This window comes from Notolepis coatsorum (assembly GCF_963971535.1).
Source record: "Notolepis coatsorum genome assembly, chromosome: 11".
Lineage (NCBI taxonomy): Eukaryota > Metazoa > Chordata > Actinopteri > Aulopiformes > Paralepididae > Notolepis > Notolepis coatsorum.
Window position 1 is genome coordinate 21,752,315 of NC_140175.1, and position 22,422 is coordinate 21,774,736.

Sequence of the window (22,422 nt, forward strand, 5' to 3'; positions counted from 1 at the left end):
GGCTGGGGGGAGGGGGAGGGGGGGAAGCATGCACACTGCACGGCGACAAAAACACACACACACACACATTACATACAGTGCAGACACATACCAGAGCACCTGCGATGTTGAGACATGCACACAAGGAGACATAAATCGATACACAGAGTGATTCCTGCCCTCACATACAGTACACACACACACACCACACACACACACACACACACACACACACAAATTCAATACTCAATCACAGTTCCTCAATGCTCTCCTCGCCTCCCTCTTGTAATCGGCTTTAACGTGCACTCACTTCAGAGAGACAGGACACTGTGCCTTGAGACTGTTCTCTCAGACAACAGAGTGAAAAGAAAGAAGACAAGGGAAATGGAATGAGAGAGAGAGAGAGAGAGAGAGAGAGAGAGAGAGAGAGAGAGAGAGAGAGAGAGAGAGAGAGAGAGAGAGAGAGAGAGAGAGAGGGAGAGGGAGAGGGGGGGAGAGAGAGAGAGATAGAGAGAGAGAGAGAGAGAGAGGAGAGAGAGAGAGAGAGAGGGAGAGAGAGAGAGAGATGGAGAGAGAAGAGAGAGAGAGAGAGAGAGAGAGAGAGAGAGAGAGAGGGAGAGAGAGAGAGAGATGGAGGGAGAGAGAGAAACAGTACAGGTAGAGGGTTCTACTGATGATGTGAGGCTCAGGTCCAACACAGGAGGAGAACAGGGAGTCTTGACTGTAGCTGCACTTAAGAAATGGTGCTGATGATAACAACATTAAAAGTCCATTAAGAGGTAATTATACCACACCGGCATACAGTATGTACTCAGTGTGTGTGTGTGTGTGTGCGTGTGCGTGCGTGCGTGTGTGTGCGTGTGCATGTGTACTCAGAGATTATATCAAAGTCAACCGGTAGTGAGAGGGAGGAGGCAGATAAAGTGTGCCAAGTAATCTGTACTATCTGTGCCTCCATACAGTCACCTTGAAACACTGTGTTTGTCCCCAGAGACTGCAGGCCACCAGCACTCTCAATCATTATTACGTCATTATTATTATTGAATGGTCTACTATTAGTGAAGAACTAAGAGTTCCTTTAGTTGAGGACAGGACTAATTCCTTCATCCTTTCTCTCTTCAAGCCCTCCATCCTCTCTCTCTGTCTTTCTCTCCAGAGTCTTCTTTTATAATCGCCTGATTAAAGTCACACTTTCACGAGCCGTCGGCTGGTTCTGCTGAGTCAGGCTTTCCTCCACTAATGTGAGTGAGCTAGTGGTTCCCTCTGTCTGTCCAGCCGACCGCCTGCGGTCCGTTCTCGCAAAGCTAATGTCTGACTATCAACGCCGTGCTGGGAGAACTGGCCTTGGGGTTTTTACAGAGTGTGTGCATGTGCGTGTGTGTGTGTGTGTGCGGAAGTACTATGCATGTGAGTAGACAAGCGTGTGTGTGTGTTGGAATTGTTTGATTTGGATAGTACTGTATGTACCTACAATATACAACTTATGTTAGTTGATCCCTGTGTGGCACAGGGACTGTTTGTCTATGGTCGGTCACATAATGGATTGTGGTCAGAGAGACTCTTCTTTTAATCAGGTTATCTGCAGGTTTCAACAAGTTAAATTTAAGACTTTTTAAGATCTTTTTAATATGGGCGGCTACGTGGCATAGTGGGCAAGGCGCTCGCCACGAATGCTGAGACGCTGGGCTCGCCTGTTCGAGCCCAGCGCTCCACATTGCTTTCAGTTTAGCTGGTCGTTCATACTAATACACATTGGCCGTATTAGGGGGTGGGAAACTGATGGGTGGGGATCGGGCGTTGTGGACAGCGACTCCTACAGGTCGGTTGGTGCGCCTGCGCAGTAGAATCAGGAAGTGTCGGGGGCAGCGTGAGCCTCCCACGCGTTACTCCTCGCCACTGAGAGATCGAGCTGCGCAGGTGAAAAGATGCGACTGCTGTTACCTCAAGTACCGGAGGGGACTTGTGCTATGTATGACTTAGTCCACATTGCAGCCGGCTTGTGGGAGGCAAGAAACAGCGTCCGTGACAGGGGAGGGTTGAATTGGATGATACGAAATTGGGATGGGAGAAAATATAGAAAATGGGAGAAAAAGTGGATAAAAAAAAATATCTTTTTAATATCACTTAGAGCGACATTTTATACCAATTTCATGACCATACTGGCACAAAAAAAACGAAATAAAAACTAACCAAGCTCCTGGTAGCCCCGCGAAAAACAACGACTTGAATACACAAACATTTAATATATTTCATATTATTTCATCTCCCGTAATGTAATATCTGTGCAAATACCTTTCAAGGCCTTAAATTGAGAATTATAAATGTAACATACTTTTTAAGACTTTGTAATACCCCCGCAGATACCCTGTTAATTATGCCTAAGAACCTGACTACCGGTGTACTGAACATCACATCACATCACGACCGTCTTACCTTTCGTCCGCGATGCTGGCGTTGCGCAGCGTGAGCGGGACGACCTCGCCGCCGCAGGTCACGTCAGAGGAGCTCTCCTTGCCCTCCGCCTTCCCGTTGGTCCTGATGAAGGGATCATCCACGTCGCCGATCATCAGCGGGGCGGCGGGCGGCTTGGTCGTCCCGTTCTCCAGGTTGAGCAGGTTGAGGTAGGACTCGGCACAGTCCACCAGGGCGGTGCCAGAGAGAGGGCCGTTCTGGAGGAGGGACGCGGGGGTGGAGGTGGTGACTGGCTGGTCTAGACTCTGGCTGTAGCGGTTCTTCAGGTTGAGAGACAGGGACCTGGTCGACGCAGAGATGGAGCTCCACGGAGACACCTGGCCGTCTGTGGTTAATAACACACACAGTCAAATTACATTAGATTAGATTCAAATTTACAATTTGCACAATTTAAACTACACTTGAGAAACACTGTTGCTGCTGCCAAACAGTAAATTTCGCTGAGTAAAATTTACTCAAACTGAGTAAAATTGTACTAACTTGGGCTCAAATGGACTCAGTTTGAGTAAAATTTACTCTGCGAAATTCATTGCACATTGCATTTGACCCATTGCTAATTATTGCACATTGCTCATTGCACATTACATTACGTAATTGTTTTTTCTTGTTGAAACTGTACATAGCCATTTAGTTATGTCTATTTTATATAGTGTAATATCTGCATACTGTGCATCCTGTTATCTGCACACTGCACACTTTGTTAGAATTGTATATACCGTACTTTTCGCACTATAAGCCGCACCTGAATATAAGACACAGCAGCTAAATTGAATGATGTGTACATATATAAGCCGCACTGGACTATACGCCGCAGGTGTTTTAATGTTTAATTACCATTATGTAATTAGCATTGGGACACAATACTGTCGGACAAATAACAAGAATGAACTCATTTACAAGTTGTATTAAGTTTAGCAAATAAGGGAACAGATAAATAACATTTAAATGCAGTCAAAAAAGCAATATTTAAATTTTAACATTTTTGGGTTTGGTCACGTCGAGTCACATATAAGCCGCACCGTTATATAAGCCGCAGGGTCGAAAAATGGGGGGGAAAGGCGCAGCTTATAGTCCGAAAATTACGGTAGTCATCTTGCTGTTATTTTATGACTTGTCCCAGAGAAAGCTGTTGAAAACAGGGCGCACACCGGTCTGTCCGACTTACGACTGCCTTTTCGAGTTCTTAAATCCTACATAAATCCTACAACGAATTTACAACACAAAGCCGTTCGAGAATGCCGAATAAGTACGTAAATCGAGTTACGAAGGAATTCCTTGGCAACTTTTACGTATGTCCGTTCGAGAATGAGGACCATTGTCACAGATGTCACAAAGCATTCTGGAACGGATTGAACTGGTTTTACACACAGTGCCATGCCCGTGAGCCGCCACTAGGGGCAGAGTGAGTGAGTGAGTGAGTGAGTGAGTGAGTGAGTGAGTGAGTGAGTGAGTGAGTGAGTGAGTGAGTGAGTGAGTGAGTGAGTGAGTGAGTGAGTGAGTGAGTCATAATCATACATGGTTTTGCTTACTGTAAGTTATTTTTTTTCTCAGTCAATCTCTCACACACACACACACGTATGCACCCACGTATGTACACATGTATGCACACACACACACACACACACACACACACACACACACACACACACACACACACACACACTAGATACCTCTAGCCAGCTCTTGGTTGTTTTACATTATCCTTTTGGCAGAACTGAGCTGCTCCACGAGCTGTTGCAATTACAACCCTCCCCCGACAGATCCCTTTGGAATATAATACGTGTGTGTGTGTGTGTGCATGTGTGAATACATGTGTGTATGTGTGTGTGTGTGTGTGCGTGTGTGAATATATGTGTGTACTGTATGTGTGTGTGTGGACCCAACATTTTCCATGAGCAATGTTGTTATCTGAGCTTGGGAATCACGACTCTCACTGAACACAAAGTCCGTGAGTTTTTAACCCTTTCACCGCCGCCGCACTACCAAACGGTTAACCCTTTCACGGCGACAATACACAGAAGGTTAACCCTTTCACTGCCACACGACAGCCGCCGGTTAACCCTTTCACTGCCACACGACAGAAGGTTAACCCTCCTTTACTATCACACAACCGACGGTCGCCGTGCAGTGAAAGGGTTAACAGATTGCTCACCGTTGTACACTGTGTTATAGCCAGTGTTGGGGTCGTCACAAAAAAAGTCCATTACTTGTTACTTCTCTCTTTTTTTTTTATCTACTTTTTCTCCCCATTTTTCTATTTTTCTCCCTTCCCCAATTTTTTCGTATTGTCCAATTCTCCCCTCCCCTGTCTCGAACGTTGTTAGACCATGCCTCCCACAAGCCGGCTGCAATGTGGACAAAGCCTTGCATCACGTGTCCCCTCCGGTACTCGAGGAAGCAGCAGTTGCATCTTTTCACCTATACAGCGCAATCTCTCAGCGGCGAGGGTCTGCGTGGGAGGGACGCCACCCCCGTCGCTTCCTGATTCTGCTGCGCAGGCGCACCAACCGACCTGTGGGAGTCGCTGTCCACAACGTCCGATCCCCACCCACCAGCTTCCCACCCCCTAACACTGCCAATGTATTAGTATGAACGACCAGCCAAGCTGGTAGCAACGCCGAGAGGTGGGCTCGAACCCAGCATCTCCTGCGTTGGTGGCGAGCGCCTTGCCCACTGCGCCACCTAGCCGCCCCCACTTGTTACTTCTCTCAAAAGTAACAAATATTACTTTACACATCACTCCCCAGGGAAGGTAATTCATTACACTACTCGTTACATTACTTTTGCGTTACTGTACATGTAAAACAGTTAGTTCTGCACCGAAGACGTCTATACAACGGCGTAGGTTTGGTTTCAACACTGGGGGGGGGGGGGTCACAACAAGCGGGGTCCCCTCCCCCCTGGAAACCTTGAGCGTCATACACTTCATTTCCTGCATTCTTTACTTTTATGCACCAATTTGTGCCTTTTCTGTATCAATTCATGGTGGAAATGTCTTTATTTATGTAAAGGTTGACAACATTCAGGTACCCGCTGACACAAATATAATGGAATATAATGCAGTAAGGCTCTGAAACGGTTGGTTAATATATAGTTACAGGTAAGAAGGATAATAAATATTTTGACCCCCTTATTTGTTTTTACCTCTTTTGGGGAGGGGGCTGTCTTTCATATTAGCTATATTTTTTGAGGGGGACATGCCCCCCCCCCCCCACACTAAATCTACGCCTATGAATATACTACACATTACTTGTTACTTCTCTCAAAAGTAACAAATATTACTTTACACATGACTCCCTAGGGAAGGTAACTCGTTACACTACTTTTGCGTTATGTGAAAAGCGGTTTGATCTCACCAAAGAGGTCTATATATATATATCTCTCATGGAGCAGGTGAAGAGGACACACTCTGCTCTCTGTGTCCTTGATGTTTCTCCTCATCCCTCCTGCAGCCACACACTTAAGCTCACGCCAAGAGGGAATGATTGCAGTATCTATTTAAACCCACTACAATAGAAGGGGTATCCATCTTTCTCTCTCCCTCTCTCTCCCTCTCTCCCTCTCTCTCTCTCTCTCTCTCTCTCTCTCTCTCTCTCTCTCTCTCTCTCTCTCTCTCTCTCTCTCTCTCTCCATATCTATCATAATCAATAAGACATCTATTACAGTCTTTTTTATGGATTCTAATGACAGAAATCTATTACAATCTTTTTATTTATTTGATATAAATCTTAACATTTGTCATAGATTTGAATGACAGAAATCTATAAAAGAAATTCTGGGAGGTTTTGATATTAATAATTCTCTGCACATTTTATGCCCGTCTATAACTATGCCAATTTGATGTGTATGTTGTGTCTACATCACTGCTGTGGAGCAGTTTTATTTTTATTATTATTATATCGTCTTCAGTGTGCAGACTTGAAGAGCTGTAGGGGGTAATGTAGTCTCTCTCTCTTTCTCTCTAATGTATACTCTCTCTCTCTTCTCTCTAATGTATACTCTCTCTCTCTCTCTAGGGAGGCAGGATGGCCTAGAGGTAAAGATGCCAGCCAGTAACCGAAAAGTCTCTGGTTCGATCCCCGCCACTGACAGGATGAGGAGGGTATTCCAGTTGTGAGCTGGTGACTGAAGGGCGGCTGGTATTACATCTACGGTGCCCACAATCCTGCCTAAGTGTCCTTGAGCAAGACACTGAACCCCAAAACTGCCCTAAGGGGCGCTGCACTGCGAGCAACCCTGCGCTCCGACCTCTCTGATGAAATGCACGTGTATAACTAGGAGGGATATGAGGACTGTGTGTGTAACTAGGAGGGATATGAGGACTGTGTGTGTAACTAGGAGGGATATGAGGACTGTGTGTGTGTGTGTAACTAGGAGGGATATGAGGACTGTGTGTGTAACTAGGAGGGATATGAGGACTGTGTGTGTAACTAGGAGGGATATGAGGACTGTGTGTGTAACTAGGAGGGATATGAGGACTGTGTGTAACTAGGAGGGATATGAGGACTGTGTGTGTAACTAGGAGGGATATGAGGACTATGTGTATAACTAGGAGGGATATGAGGACTGTGTGTGTAACTAGGAGGGATATGAGGACTGTGTGTAACTAGGAGGGATATGAGGACTGTGTGTGTAACTAGGAGGGATATGAGGACTGTGTGTGTAACTAGGAGGGATATGAGGACTGTGTGTAACTAGGAGGGATATGAGGACTGTGTGTGTAACTAGGAGGGATATGAGGACTGTATGTGTAACTAGGAGGGATATGAGGACTATGTGTATAACTAGGAGGGATATGAGGACTGTGTGTAACTAGGAGGGATATGAGGACTGTGTGTGTAACTAGGAGGGATATGAGGACTGTGTGTGTAACTAGGAGGGATATGAGGACTGTGTGTAACTAGGAGGGATATGAGGACGGTGTGTAACTAGGAGGGATATGATGAGTGTGTGTGTGCGTAACTAGGAGGGATATGAGGAGTGTGTGTATGTGTAACTAGGAGGGATATGAGGAGTGTGTGTATGTGTAACTAGGAGGGATATGAGGACTGTGTGTATGTGTAACTAGGAGGGATATGAGGAGTGTGTGTAACTAGGAGGGATATGAGGACTGTGTGTAACTAGGAGCGATATGAGGACGGTGTGTAACTAGGAGGGATATGATGAGTGTGTGTAACTAGGAGGGATATGAGGACTGTGTGTAACTAGGAGGGATATGAGGACTGTGTGTAACTAGGAGGGATATGAGGACTGTGTGTAACTAGGAGGGATATGAGGACTGTGTGTAACTAGGAGGGATATGAGGACTGTGTGTAACTAGGAGCGATATGAGGACGGTGTGTATGTGTAACTAGGAGGGATATGAGGACTGTGTGTATGTGTAACTAGGAGAGATATGAGGACGGTGTGTAACTAGGAGGGATATGAGGACTCTGTGTAACTAGGAGTGATATGAGGACTGTGTGTGTGTGTGTAACTAGGAGGGATATGAGGAGTGTGTGTATGTGTAACTAGGAGGGATATGAGGACTGTGTGTGTGTGTAACTAGGAGGGATATGAGGACTGTGTGTAACTAGGAGGGATATGAGGACTGTGTGTGTGTGTGTAACTAGGAGGGATATGAGGACTGTGTGTATGTGTAACTAGGAGGGATATGAGGACTGTGTGTATGTGTAACTAGGAGGGATATGAGGACTGTGTGTATGTGTAACTAGGAGGGATATGAGGACTGTGTCTGTGTGTATGTGTAACTAGGAGGGATATGAGGACAGTGTGTATGTGTAACTAGGAGGGATATGAGGACTGTGTGTATGTGTAACTAGGAGGGATATGAGGACTGTGTGTATGTGTAACTAGGAGGGATATGAGGACTGTGTGTATGTGTAACTAGGAGGGATATAAGGACTGTGTGTGTGTAACTAGGAGGGATATAAGGACTGTGTGTATGTGTAACTAGGAGGGATATGAGGACTGTGTGTAACTAGGAGAGATATGGGGACTGTGTGTGTGTGTATGTGTAACTAGGAGGGATATGAGGACTGTGTGTGTGTAACTAGTTGCTGGTAAGTCATATGAATTATATTCTCAATCATAGCTAAGCCTGTTGTAGTCCCGCCATGGGATGGTATAACCTCCCACGGAACACACCGGCTACGTTAACATCTCCACACAACACAACATAAACGTTTGATGAATCGCTAGCGGGTCATCTCTGGGCCCGCCCCCTTACTCTGCGTGTGTCCGTTAGGCTCCTCCTCTCCAGTGGGCGGCGGGCGCGTCTCCAGCTCCTTCAGCTGCGTCACCAGCTGGGCCAGGTGCTGCAGCAGGTCCCGGTTCTGCAGGAGCAGCTGATGCACGCGGGCCTGCGCCTCCATGCGGGCCGCGGTCTCCGCTGCCATCTGGTCCTTCAGTAGCTGCACCTGAGGAATAGCGGCGGGGGGGGGGAGGGGGGAGAGAGGGACAGGAAAGCTGGGGGATCAGAATCGGGCCTGTGTTGTCCGCGTCACCGGGAAAATCAACCCCCCCCCCCGCTCTCTTGTCTCGATCCTCCCCCCGATCACGACCGTTTGTCCCGAGGGAAGCGGCGGTCGTGATTGGAGGGAGAAAAGAGGGTGGGGTTTGAGATAGGGAAAATCGGTGGGTATATACAGTGGGAGATGGAGTGTGCGTGCGTGCGTGCGTGTGTGTGTGTGTGTGTGTGTGTGTGTGTGTGTCTGTCTGTGTGAGTGACACGCTTTCCTTGCCTCTAGTGTGCAAAACAATTGATGTAATATCCATTAAATAATCTATGACTGTGAGAAAAAGAGAGAGACGGGCAGACAGAGAAAAGAGAGAGGAGAGTGAGAAAGAGATACAGACAGAAAAAGCATGAGAGCAACTTTACTACATAACACTGTTACTTAGAGACTGTGTGCGTGTGTGTGGGTGCGTCTGTGTGAGTGACATGTTTTCCTTGCCTAGTGTGCAAAGAAAAAGTATGTCATATCCATTAAATAATCTATGAGTGTGAGATGGTCAGATAGAGAAAAGAGAGGAGAGTGAGAGAGAGACAGGCAGATAGAGAAAAGAGAGAGGGGAGTGAGAGAGAGAGAGACAGGCAGACAGAGAAAAGAGAGGGGAGAGTGAGAGAGACAGGCAGATAGAGAAAAGAGAGAGAGAGAGTGAGAGAGAGAGAGACAGGCAGACAGAGAAAAGAGAGGGGAGAGTGAGAGAGACAGGCAGATAGAGAAAAGATAGAGGAGAGTGAGAGAGAGAGACAGGCAGACAGAGAAAAGAGAGGGGAGAGTGAGAGAGACAGGCAGATAGAGAAAAGAGAGAGAGAGAGTGAGACAGGCAGATAGAGAAAAGAGAGAGAGGAGAGTGAGAGAGAGACAGGCAGATATAGAAAAGAGAGAGAGGAGAGTGAGAGAGAGACAGGCAGATAGAGAAAAGAGAGGAGAGGGAGAGAGACAGACAGATAGAGAAAAGAGAGAGAGGAGAGTGAGAGAGAGAGGCAGATATAGAAAAGAGAGAGGAGAGTGAGAGAGAGACAGGCAGATATAGAAAAGAGAGAGGAGAGTGAGAGAGAGACAGGCAGATAGAGAAAAGAGAGAGAGGAGAGTGAGAGAGAGACAGGCAGATAGAGAAAAGAGAGAGGAGAGTGAGAGAGAGACAGGCAGATAGAGAAAAGAGAGAGAGGAGAGTGAGAGAGAGACAGGCAGACAGAGAAAAGAGAGAGTGAGAGAGAGAGACAGACAGACAGAGAAAAGAGAGGAGAGTGAGAGAGAGACAGGCAGATAGAGAAAAGAGAGAGAGGAGAGTGAGAGAGAGACAGGCAGACAGAGAAAAGAGAGGAGAGTGAGAGAGAGACAGACAGACAGAGAAAAGAGAGGAGAGTGAGAGAGACGGGCAGACAGAGAAAAGAGAGAGAGGAGAGTGAGAGAGAGACGGGCAGATAGAGAAAAGAGAGAGAGTGAGTGAGAGACGGGCAGACAGAGAAGAGAGAGAGACAGACAGAGAAAAGAGAGATGAGAGAGAGACAGGCAGATAGAGAAAAGAGAGAGAGGAGAGTGAGAGAGACAGGCAGACAGAGAAAAGAGAGATGAGAGTGAGAGAGACAGGCAGATAGAGAAAAGAGAGAGGAGAGTGAGAGAGAGACAGGCAGATAGAGAAAAGAGAGAGGAGAGTGAGACAGGCAGATAGAGAAAAGAGAGAGAGGAGAGTGAGAGAGAGACAGGCAGATAGAGAAAAGAGAGGAGAGGGAGAGAGAGAGACAGACAGACAGAGAAAAGAGAGAGTGAGCGAGAGAGAGACAGACAGACAGAGAAAAGAGAGAGAGGAGAGTGAGAGAGACGGGCAGGTAGAGAAAAGAGAGAGGAGAGTGAGAGAGAGACAGATAGAGAAAAGAGAGAGAGGAGAGTGAGAGACAGGCAGATAGAGAAAAGAGAGAGAGGAGAGTGAGAGACAGACAGATAGAGAAAAGAGAGAGAGTGAGAGAGAGACGGGCAGACAGAGAAAAGAGAGAGGAGAGTGAGAGAGAGACAGACAGACAGAGAAAAGAGAGATGAGAGAGAGAGAGACAGATAGAGAAAAGAGAGATGAGAGAGAGACAGGCAGACAGAGAAGAGAGAGAGGAGAGTGAGAGAGAGAGAGACAGACAGAGAAAAGAGAGATGAGAGAGAGAGACAGGCATATAGAGAAAAGAGAGATGAGAGAGAGACAGGCAGACAGAGAAAAGAGAGGAGAGAGTGAGAGAGAGAGGCAGATATAGAAAAGAGAGAGAGGAGAGAGAGAGAGAGGCAGATATAGAAAAGAGAGAGAGGAGAGAGAGAGAGACAGGCAGATAGAGAAAAGAGAGAGAGGAGAGTGAGAGACAGGCAGATAGAGAAAAGAGAGAGAGGAGAGTGAGAGACAGGCAGATAGAGAAAAGAGAGAGGAGAGTGAGAGAGACGGGCAGATATAGAAAAGAGAGAGAGGAGAGTGAGAGAGAGACAGGCAGGTAGAGAAAAGAGAGTGAGAGAGAGACAGATATAGAAAAGAGAGAGGAGAGAGAGAGAGACAGGCAGACAGAGAAAAAAGAGAGAGGAGAGTGAGAGACAGGCAGATATAGAAAAGAGAGAGAGGAGAGTGAGAGACAGGCAGATAGAAAAAAGAGAGAGGAGAGTGAGAGAGAGACAGGCAGGTAGAGAAAAGAGAGAGAGTGAGAGAGAGACAGGCAGATATAGAAAAGAGAGGAGAGTGAGAGAGAGACGGGCAGATAGAGAAAAGAGAGAGGAGAGGGAGAGAGAGACAGGCAGGTAGAGAAAAGAGAGAGAGTGAGAGAGACAGGCAGATAGAGAAAAGAGAGAGGAGAGTGAGAGAGAGACGGGCAGATAGAGAAAAGAGAGAGGAGAGTGAGAGAGAGACGGGCAGACAGAGAAAAGAGAGAGGAGAGTGAGAGAGACAGGCAGATATAGAAAATCGAGAGGAGAGTGAGACAGGCAGACAGAGAAAAGAGAGAGAAGAGTTAGAGAGAGAGAGATAGATAAATAGATAGACAGGCATGAGAGCGACTTCACTACACAACAATGTTACTCAGTGACTGTGTGTGTGCGCGCGTGTATGTGTGTGTGTGTGTGTGCGCGCACATGTGTGTGCGTGCGCTCGTGCATGTGTGTCACTGAAGAATTCCCCCGTTCCTATCTCATGCTACGGTCCAACGCCTGGCTCCACTCACAGAGCACCATAATCCAAGATATTACAGGGGGGACAATCTAATTCCACGCTACAGGAACCCTCTCTCCCCAGACCTGGAATTGAAAATAATGTGGGCACTATTAAAGGATGTTATTCACTGTGTACCGCACCGCCTGCCAATCCATTCCCCTCGCAAATTATGAATATGAATAAATGTGCTATTGTTCCCGAGGATCCTTGGATGCTTCTCTACAATATCATGCTTGATTTAGCCTTGTGTGTGTCGAGATGTGTCCTGGCACTGGTGTGTGTGTGTGTGTACTGTGTGTGTGTACTGTGTGTGTGTACTGTGTGTGTGTGTGTGTGTGTGTGTGTGTGTGTGTGTGTGTGTGCGTGTGTGTGTGTGTGTGTGTGTGTGTGTGTGTGTGTGTGTGTGTGTGTGTGTGTGTGATTGTGAAAATGAGTGATGTTTGTCACCAAGTTTATACAGTACTTGTACTTGTTTATGAGCTCAGTTTATATGCATTCTCCACCACTTCAAGAGTTTATTTATATCATGCTATTATTATCCATAGCTGCGTTGGTAGGTACTGCCCCCTAGTGGCACTGCAGCAGACTGACAGATGGATAGACAGCGGTGCCAAGCGAGGCTCAGGCTCCGGTCTCTCAGGCAAGTGTTACAGCAGGGCTGGGTATTCACATCTACAGTGCTGGTACCGACACTGAGGGCAGCGGTGGCTCAGGAGGTAGAGCGGTCGCCCGGTAACCTGATGGTTCCCAGGTTCGATTCCGGCTCCTACGGAGTCGACTTCACGTCCGAGTGTCCTTGAGCGGGACGTTTAAACTTTAGCGCCGTCTTGCATGGCAGCCTTTGCCGTCGGTGTGTGAGGTGAGCGGGTGAATGTGAGGCTCAAGTTGTAAAGCGCGTGATAACTTGTATTTAATACTGATAATAACACAATGATACTCATATCTTTAAAATGTTTATTACGTATACATCTGTCTTCTGGGTCCAAGATAATAGCGAATAGACAGATTGTGCACAAAGAGCTTTGTTGGACACAATAATGTCGGTAGTGATTGGTTGCCAAAACCCCCCCAAAAGTAGTGCAAAGAGATTTTGTTTTTATACCCAGCACTAGTGTATTTTTCTTTATACCCAGCCCTAGTGTATTTTCTGATACCCAGCACTAGTGTAGTTTTATATAACCAGCACTAGTGTAGTTTTATATAACCAGCACTAGTGTAGTTTTATATAACGATCCCTAGTGTAGTTTTATATAACAAACCAGCACTAGTGTAGTTTTTTATACCCAGTCCTAGTGTAGTTTTTTATACCCAGCACTAGTGTAGTTTTTTGATAACCAGCACTAGTGTAGTTTTTTGATAACCAGCACTAGTGTAGTTTTTGATACCCAGCACTAGTGTAGTTTTTCATACCCAGCACTAGTGTAGTTTTTCATACCAGCCCTAGTTTAGTTTTTGATACCCAGCACTAGTGTAGTTTTTCATACCCAGCACTAGTGTAGATTTTCATACCCAGCACTAGTGTAGTTTTTCATACCCAGCACTAGTGTAGTTTTTCATACCCAGCACTAGTGTAGTTTTTGATAACCAGCACTAGTGTAGTTTTTCATACCCAGCACTAGTGTAGTTTTTCATACCCAGCACTAGTGTAGTTTTTCATACCCAGCACTAGTGTAGTTGTTCATACCCAGCACTAGTGTAGTTTTTCATACCCAGCACTAGTGTAGTTTTTCATACCCAGCACTAGTGTAGTTTTTCATACCCAGCACTAGTGTAGTTTTTCATACCCAGCACTAGTGTAGTTGTTCATACCCAGCACTAGTGTAGTTTTTCATACCCAGCACTAGTGTAGTTGTTCATACCCAGCACTAGTGTAGTTTTTCATACCCAGCACTAGTGTAGTTTTTCATACCCAGCACTAGTGTAGTTTTTCATACCCAGCACTAGTGTAGTTGTTCATACCCAGCACTAGTGTAGTTTTTCATACCCAGCACGAGTGTATGATCGTCACTAAGTCTGCCCAACGTGCATTGCTTCTTTCTAAACAACCCTGCTGGCAGTGGAGCATTAAGCATGTAAACACAGGGACTACAGTATATGGAGTGGAATAAATGGCAATAACTAGAGGAATCAGATATGGTGTCTGTTTACATACAGGAGAAAAGGACGCCCACATTTTATTTGATGTTGCAATGAACCTGCACTAACTTGCTTCAGTGAAACCAAACGTTTACAGTCTCTGAGTCTCTAGATTTCACAATTCACTCTGTTTACCTGCTGAACATGTGTAGTCTAGTTTTTGTTGTTTCAAATGCACTGTGTTTATAGTGTAGCTTTACTCAGGTGAAAAGGGTTGTTGACACATTTATTTGCGTTAATTGTGCCAATTAACACTGGTGTGTATGTGTGTGTGTGTGGGGGGGGGGGGGGGGTGTATGTGTGTGAGTGTGTATGTGTGTGTGTGTGTGTGTGTGTGTGTGTGTGTGTATGTGTGTGAGTGTGTATGTGTGTGTGTATGTATGTGTGTGTGTGTGTGTGTGTGTGTGTGTGTGTGTGTGTGTGTGTGTGTGTGTGTGTGTGTGTGTGTGTGTGTGTGTGTGTGTATGTATATGTGTATGTGTGAGTGTGTATGTATGTATGTATGTATGTGTAAGTGTATGTGTGTGTGTGTTTGTGTGTGTATGTGTGTATGTATGTATGTATGTGTGTATGTGTATGTGTGTGTGTTTCTCACCTGAGCCACGGCCACCTGTGTGTGTGTGTGTGTGTATATGTATATGTGTGTGTATGTGTGTGTGTGTGTGTTTCTCACCTGTGCCACGGCCACCTGTGTGTGTTGCTGCTGCTGCTGGAGCTGATGCTGGAGCAGCTGGACGTAGTGATGAGACGCTAGAGGTGTGAGAGAGGAGGAGCAGGGGCTGCTGGGGGCCACGCCCTGGGAGACCACCGTGAAGAGAGACCTCCGCTCCAGGTCCTGAGGACACACACACACAGAGAGACACACACACACACACACACACACACACACACACACACACACACACACACACACACGCACACACACACAAACCACAAACACACATGTATGTTTACGTTACTGTACATAGACTTACATTCAATGGTAAATTAACTGCATTTATGTAGCGTTTTTATCCAAAGCGCTTTACAAGTTATGCCTCACAGTCACCCATTCACTCACACATTCACACACCATGCGAGGTGCCGACCTGCTCATCGGGAGAAGTTAATAGGGGTTAAGTAAGTATCTTGCTCAAGGACACTTGGACACGCTGCCGGGAGAAGCCGGAATCATTATTACCAGACGACCGCTCTACCTCCTGAGCCACTGCCACTGTCCCATTCTGTAACTAACACTAATTATACTAGTCGTGTTATTAGGACGTCCAACGTGTCCTCAGTTGATCTCCAAATAAATGTCACCGCATCGTAATAACAACACAGAGGTAATAAAAACACAGGCCTATGAATATCATGCCGGGATGAGGAGACGCAGCGCATGGCAACGGGTCGAGGGGCTGACTTGTTGTTGACCCAAAGAGGAAAAAGAACATCGAGTTCTGGCTCGTTGGGAGGTTTGGACCAGACCAGGGAAACTTTTCCTACTGCAGAGAGACCCGCGTGCTGCTGCGGAGGGGGGAGGGGAGGAGGCTGGGAGTGAGAGGCTTTAGGGGGGAGGGAGGAGGTGAGAGTGAGAGGCTTTAGGGGGAGGAAGGAGGGGGGAGTGAGAGGCTTTAGGGGGGAGGAGGAGGTGAGAGTGAGAGGCTTCAGGGGGGAGGGAGGAGGTGAGAGTGAGAGGCTTTAGGGGGGAGGAGGAGGTGAGAGTGAGAGAGAGAAGGAGGTGAGAGTGAGATGCTTTAGGGGGGAGGGAGGAGGTGAGAGTGAGAGGCTTTAGGGGGGAGGGAGGAGGTGAGAGTGAGAGGCTTTAGGGGGAGGGAGGAGGTGAGAGTGAGAGTGAGAGGGAGAAGGAAGGAGGTGAGAGTGAGAGGCTTTAGGGGGGAGGAAGGAGGTGAGAGTGAGAGGCTTTAGGGGGAGGGAGGAGGTGAGAGTGAGAGAGAAGGAGGTGAGAGTGAGAGAGAAGGAGGTGAGAGTGAGAGGCTTGAGGGGGAGGGAGGAGGTGAGAGTGAGAGAGAAGGAGGTGAGAGTGAGAGGCTTGAGGGGGAGGGAGGAGGTGGGAGTGAGAGAGAAGGAGGTGAGAGTGAGAGAGAAGGAGGTGAGAGTGAGAGGCTTTAGGGGGAGGGAGGAGGTGAGAGTGAGAGAGAGAAGGAGGTGAGAGTGAGATGCTTTAGGGGAGGAAGGAGGTGAAAGTGAGAGAGAAGGAGGTGAGAGTGAGAGGCTTTAGGGGGAGGGAGGAGGTGAGAGTGAGAGAGAGAAGGAGGTGAGAGTGAGATGCTTTAGGGGGAGGGAGGAGGTGAGAGTGAGAGAGAAGGAGGTGAGAGTGAGAGGCTTTAGGGGGAGGGAGGAGGTGAGAGTGAGAGAGAAGGAGGTGAGAGTGAGAGGCTTGAGGGGGAGGGAGGAGGTGAGAGTGAGAGAGAGAAGGAGGTGAGAGTGAGATGCTTTAGGGGGAGGAAGGAGGTGAAAGTGAGAGAGAAGGAGGTGAGAGTGAGAGGCTTTAGGGGGAGGGAGGAGGTGAGAGTGAGAGAGAAGGAGGTGAGAGTGAGAGGCTTGAGGGGGAGGAAGGAGGTGAGAGTGAGAGAGAAGGAGGTGAGAGTGAGAGGCTTTAGGGGGAGGGAGGAGGTGAGAGTGAGAGAGAAGGAGGTGAGAGTGAGAGAGAAGGAGGTGAGAGTGAGAGAGAAGGAGGTGAGAGTGAGAGAGAAGGAGGTGAGAGTGAGAGAGAAGGGGGTGAGAGTGAGAGAGAAGGAGGTGAGAGTGAGAGAGAGAAGGAAGGAGGTGAGAGTGAGAGAGAGAAGGAAGGAGGAATCCATCTATCTATCTATCTATCTATCTATCTATCTATCTATCTATCTATCTATCTATCTATCTATCTATCTATCTATCTATCTATCTATCTATCTATCTATCTATCTATCTATCTATCTATCTATCTATCTCTTTCAATACATTCTGAACCTCCCTGCTCTCATCTGAAGATTGTGTAACATTTCCATTTTCCCACAAGCAGATGGGATCGTAAAATATCCACTATTTCCAATAAATGAATCAATATTAATCAAAATGAATCATTTTAATGAATCTATTTAATTAATTTCTACGCGTGATGTTGTGAACCTTGGTGTGGGATTTTAATGACTTATATTAAATCACTGTTGACTGAAACGCCCAGCACATTTCCATAACCTGTTTCAATTTCATAAAGTAGTGAAATTAATCAAAACAAACCGAATCAACCTATGCTCAAATAATCAGAATCAAATGGAATGTTGGATTAAATCATCCTGGGCCTCCAGCTCCCCACCCAGACTATTCTCTCAACAACCCTCCCTTGAGACCACTTGCTTCTCTGCATGGTCCTTCTGTCTATGACCCTCTGTGCACTACCAAACACCCCTCTGTGCACTACCAAACACCCCTCTGTGCACTACCAAACACCCCTCTGTGCACTATACCAAACACCCCTCTGTGCACTATACCAAACACCCCTCTGTGGACTATACCAAACACCCCTCTGTGGACTATACCAAACACCCCTCTGTGGACTATACCAAACACCCCTCTGTGGACTATACCAAACACCCCTCTGTGCACTATACCAAACACCCCTCTGTGCACTATACCAAACACCCCTCTGTGGACTATACCAAACACCCCTCTGTGCACTATACCAAACACCCCTCTGTGGACTACCAAACACCCCTCTGTGGACTATACCAAACACCCCTCTGTGTACCAAACACCCCTCTGTGCACTACCAAACACCCCTCTGTGGACTATACCAAACACCCCTCTGTGGACTATACCAAACACCCCTCTGTGGACTATACCAAACACCCCTCTGTGTACCAAACACCTTGTTTAAGTCGGTCCAGCTCTCTGGTGTACTCACTCCTATCGAAGGCCGCCTGGGGAACCCGCTGGTGTAAAGTCCAGCACCTCAGCAGAGCTGGGATGATCCCCAGAGTCATTACCATACAGAGAGCTATAGAGCTATCAAGCCCACCAAAGCTTCCCCATGACACCAACTCAGCTCTCTCCCTCTCTCTCTCCCCCTCTCTCTCTCTCTCTCTCTCTCTCTCTCTCTCTCTCTCTCTCTCTCTCTCTCTCTCTCTCTCTCTCTCTCTCTCTCTCTCTCTCGGATGAAAGATGATTCACTAGCAGTGTATTTCTAGTGGCACTAATGTTTCCTGGAGAAATAGGCCCCTAAGCAGCTTTTCTCCTCCTCTCCCACAGCTCGTGAGGACGGGAGGGACTGTATCTGTGTGTCTCTGTCTACGGGGATACTGTAGTGTACACACAGGCCTCTTCTGAACCTCTCTCTCTCTCTCTCTCTCTCTCTCGCTCACACACACACACAACACTCTCTCTCTCACACACACACACGCACACGCACACACACGCACACACACACTCTCTCTCACTCACACACGCACACACATGGCCACTCTCAGATACGGTGGGTTTATTGCGCGCGGTTAGGTGAGCGAGGCTGTGTTAATGCCCTGCAGGCGGGAACAGCAGTGGTCTGTGGTCTTCACATCTTCAGATTGAGCAGGCAGAGGCAGGAACAAGATGTTTTCAAGATAAAGGTCCCCCCAGGAAAATCATACCATGTGGTAAATGTCCTGGATGATAAAGGGCCAATACACAAACCAAATGTTTCTGGGAGCCAACAGCCATCCTCCAGATGTTTCCAAAAAGACTGCCCTAGGCTTGATCATTTTGGCATTGCGAACCCTGAAATCCACTTCTGGAAACCAGAAATATCCGCAGAGTGTTGATGTTTCCAGTCTGTTGTACTGACACATGATATGTTTGCCTAAGGCTCTGTTAAATGAGATGCATGGTCATCGCCACCAGGCGAAGCGTTTGGTTGCGTGTGTGTTTGTGTTTCTATCCGGAGTTAATCTACAGGGCCGTGGTAGAAGAAACCAGGCTGACGGACTGACGGCGGACCAGGGATGTGAATTCTGGAATATTTCTCAAATCGGTCAATGACAATTATTTTACTTGAATTAATTTCCATCGTTGTCCATTTAAATAGATAGTTAGTTACAGTATAAAGTTACACCTTTTGAACACACGAGGGCGACACACTACACAGGTTCACTGCTCAGAGCCTGAGGGAATCAGCTCTCAGGCCCCTGTTTACAACATGGAAATGCCATAGTGAACCGATTGTCGATGCTGTACTTATGCATTACAAACATGTATGCATGAATTTATTCCCATCATTATCCATTGAAATAAGCCCTGCCCCCACGTGCTTGGAACCTGTTTCTAATATGCTTCCTATCACCCTTCCTATGCTTCGGTCTATAGAGCTGAAGTCGATAGCTTTGCTGTATGGTGCAAGGAGAACGACCTGCTCTTAACCTGTTAAGCTGTAAGGTCCTCTTATAAGGGGACCCTGCTTTTCGTTTATCATAAATCGATCAATAGAGACCGTATTAGATCCCCATGTGGGGTATCATTGGAAAGCCACACTCATTGGCTACAACCCTGTCCAAACATTTTCGAAGAGCGAGAGCCGCGGGAGTCGGGGGTGGTAATGTGTACAATCGACAGGCAACAAATAGGGCTTTAATTCTATCTATATATTGTATTAAAAGAAATGCACACCCGGGCGGCTACGTGGCGTAGTGGGCAAGGCGCTCGCCACGAATGTGGAGACGCTGGGTTCGCCTGTTCGAGCCCAGCGCTCCACATTGCTTTCAGTTTAGCTGGTCGTCCGTACTAATACACATTGGCCGTATTAGGGGGTGGGAAACTGATGGGTGGGGATCGGGCGTTGTGGACAGCGACTCCTACAGGTCGGTTGGTGCGCCTGCGCAGTAGAATCAGGAAGTGTCGGGGGCAGCGTGAGCCTCCCACGCGTTACTCCTCGCCACTGAGAGATCGAGCTGCGCAGGTGAAAAGATGCAACTGCTGTTACCTCAAGTACCGGAGGGAACTTGTGCTATGTATGACTTAGTCCACATTGCAGCCGGCTTGTGGGAGGCAAGAAACAGCGTCCGTGACAGGGGAGGGTTGAATTGGATGATACGAAATTGGGATGGGAGAAAAATGTAGAAAATGGGAGAAAAAGTGGATAAAAAAAAAAGAAATGCACACCCGAGCCGCTAGAGGTCGGCAAAGTGGCACATCGCGAATCGTCCTCAAGAGGGCCCACATGGGATGTTAAGAGGTTTTAATGGTGTGTTTTTTTTCAAATGTATCCAAGAGTAAAGACCTTAACCCTATCAAAACAGCAGTCAAAGTGTATATTTTCATTTTTATCGATGTTTTATACGATTTACCGAAAATAAGAATTTATCGAAAAAATGCTAATTATATCTCTTTTATCGTAAAACCGTGAGGAAATGACTAAATCCAGATGTAACAATGCCATTGGAATAAGGAGCCTTTTCCCCTATCCATAGATGTATGATTTGGCCATAATAAGGTCACGGTCAAGTTTAAGGTCAAATATGAATTTATAATTAAAATGGATTATAATTTATTACTGTATCTACAAATCCTTCTGTTTAATCATCTTCCCTTTATTCCTTTGCTTAGATTTTGTTTGTACACTTGATCTCAAGAAGGTGCTGAATGAGCTCAGTGAGCGAATTGTAACATGGTGTTTATTCACCGGCACAGATGCAAAATAAAATCATAATTTATATTCTCCTTTTCTTTTATTACAATTTACTCATGCCTAGTAACAGACACAATATTTCTGACACTGGGAATACATGCCCCCAGGTCCCTAGATGTTCCTAGATACCAAGAACATGCTAATTGACCTTGTAGAAGTGGAGCAATCTTCCATTTACTTAGGCATGTACCTTTAGGCAACATTTCTGAAAATAGGGCTACAGCTTAACAGTTAAACATCTCTAAGACGAAGGAAATTATAGTTGACTTCCGGCGCGGGGAGGCAGTCCACCCTCCTCTGTTCATAAACGGCCAGCAGGTGGAGAGAGTAGACAGTTTTAAATTCCTTGGCACCACTATATGTGATCATTTAAAAGGGGAAGTTAACATCAGCCACATAATCAGCAAGGCCCACCAGAGGCTCCACTCCCTGAGCCAACTTAAAAAAGTTCTGTGTGTCCAGGGAGGCGATGCTCAGCTTCTACAGAGCCACTGTGGAGAGTGTCCTTACCTTCTCAATGACTGTGTGGTACGGAAAACACCACCGTCCATGATAAGGGACAACTAGAAAGGACTGTACGCACAGCGTAAAAAATCATTGGCTGTGATCTTCCCTCTGTGGCCTCCATATATGCCACACACATCAGGCGGAAAGGGGAGACGGTGATCGGTGACCCCTCTCACCCTGCTTACTACCTTTTTAACCCCCTTCCCTCTGGTAGAAGACTCCAAAGTCTCAGGTGTAGGACATCTCGTTTTAAAAATAGCACATATCCCGAGGTTGTCCGTCACCTGAACTCAAGTCCTAATGCACAGGCACTTTGCACCATAAGGGCTAGCACCAGCCGACAGGCACTTTAAGGCAATATGCACTTTAAATTGGAACACTGAGCTCTTTTAGGCACTGTAGCATTTTTTTATTTATTTAAATTGTTTGTGAAATACTTCTATTGTAGGGATTGCATTGCATGTATTCTTGTATGTTTTTATATTGTATGTTTTTATACTGTATGTACTGTATGTTTGGCACCAAGACAAATCCCAATCAACCATGTGTTGAAATGGCAATAAAGTTTTCTATTCTATTCCTATCACCTTTCCTTTGCTTCCTAACATCCTTCCTGTGTTTTTGGTCGGGTTTCGGCTGTCCTAATTGTGATGGGAAGTTTGTTCCACCATTGTGGAGCGAGGACCGGGAATAGGTGGCTTCTCTTTGATGACCCTCCCGGAGCTCGAATAGGAGTGGGTCTGAGGCGGCCAGAAGATGCAGAGCGTAGGGGTCTTGAGGGTGTGTAGTTAGAGACCATTGACCGGAGGTAGGCGGGAGCGTCTGCGTTCTGGATGAGTTGAAGAGGCTTGGTGGCGGTGGTCGGTAGACCAGCGAACAGTGCATTGCTTCCTAACATCCTTCCTATACTTCCTATCACCCTTCCTATGCTTCCTAACATCCTTCCTATGCTTCCTATCACCCTTCCTATACTTCCTAGCATTCTTCCTATAACCCTTCCTATGCATCCT

General features: G+C 46.7%; 1 protein-coding gene across 1 annotated transcript in view; it reads right to left on the minus strand.

Moving 5' to 3' along the window:
* The window catches only part of LOC311237009 (uncharacterized protein), a 62,973-nt gene that overhangs the window by 25,560 nt on the left and 14,991 nt on the right, over positions 1 to 22,422 (minus strand). The window contains exons 3-6 of the mRNA XM_084324816.1: positions 15,757 to 15,849; positions 14,945 to 15,106; positions 8,681 to 8,870; positions 2,413 to 2,776 (exon numbers count right to left, since the gene is read on the minus strand). Of these exons, the coding sequence (XP_084180942.1) occupies positions 2,413 to 2,776; positions 8,681 to 8,870; positions 14,945 to 15,106; positions 15,757 to 15,849 (809 nt within the window). The remainder of the gene's footprint in view (positions 1 to 2,412; positions 2,777 to 8,680; positions 8,871 to 14,944; positions 15,107 to 15,756; positions 15,850 to 22,422) is intronic.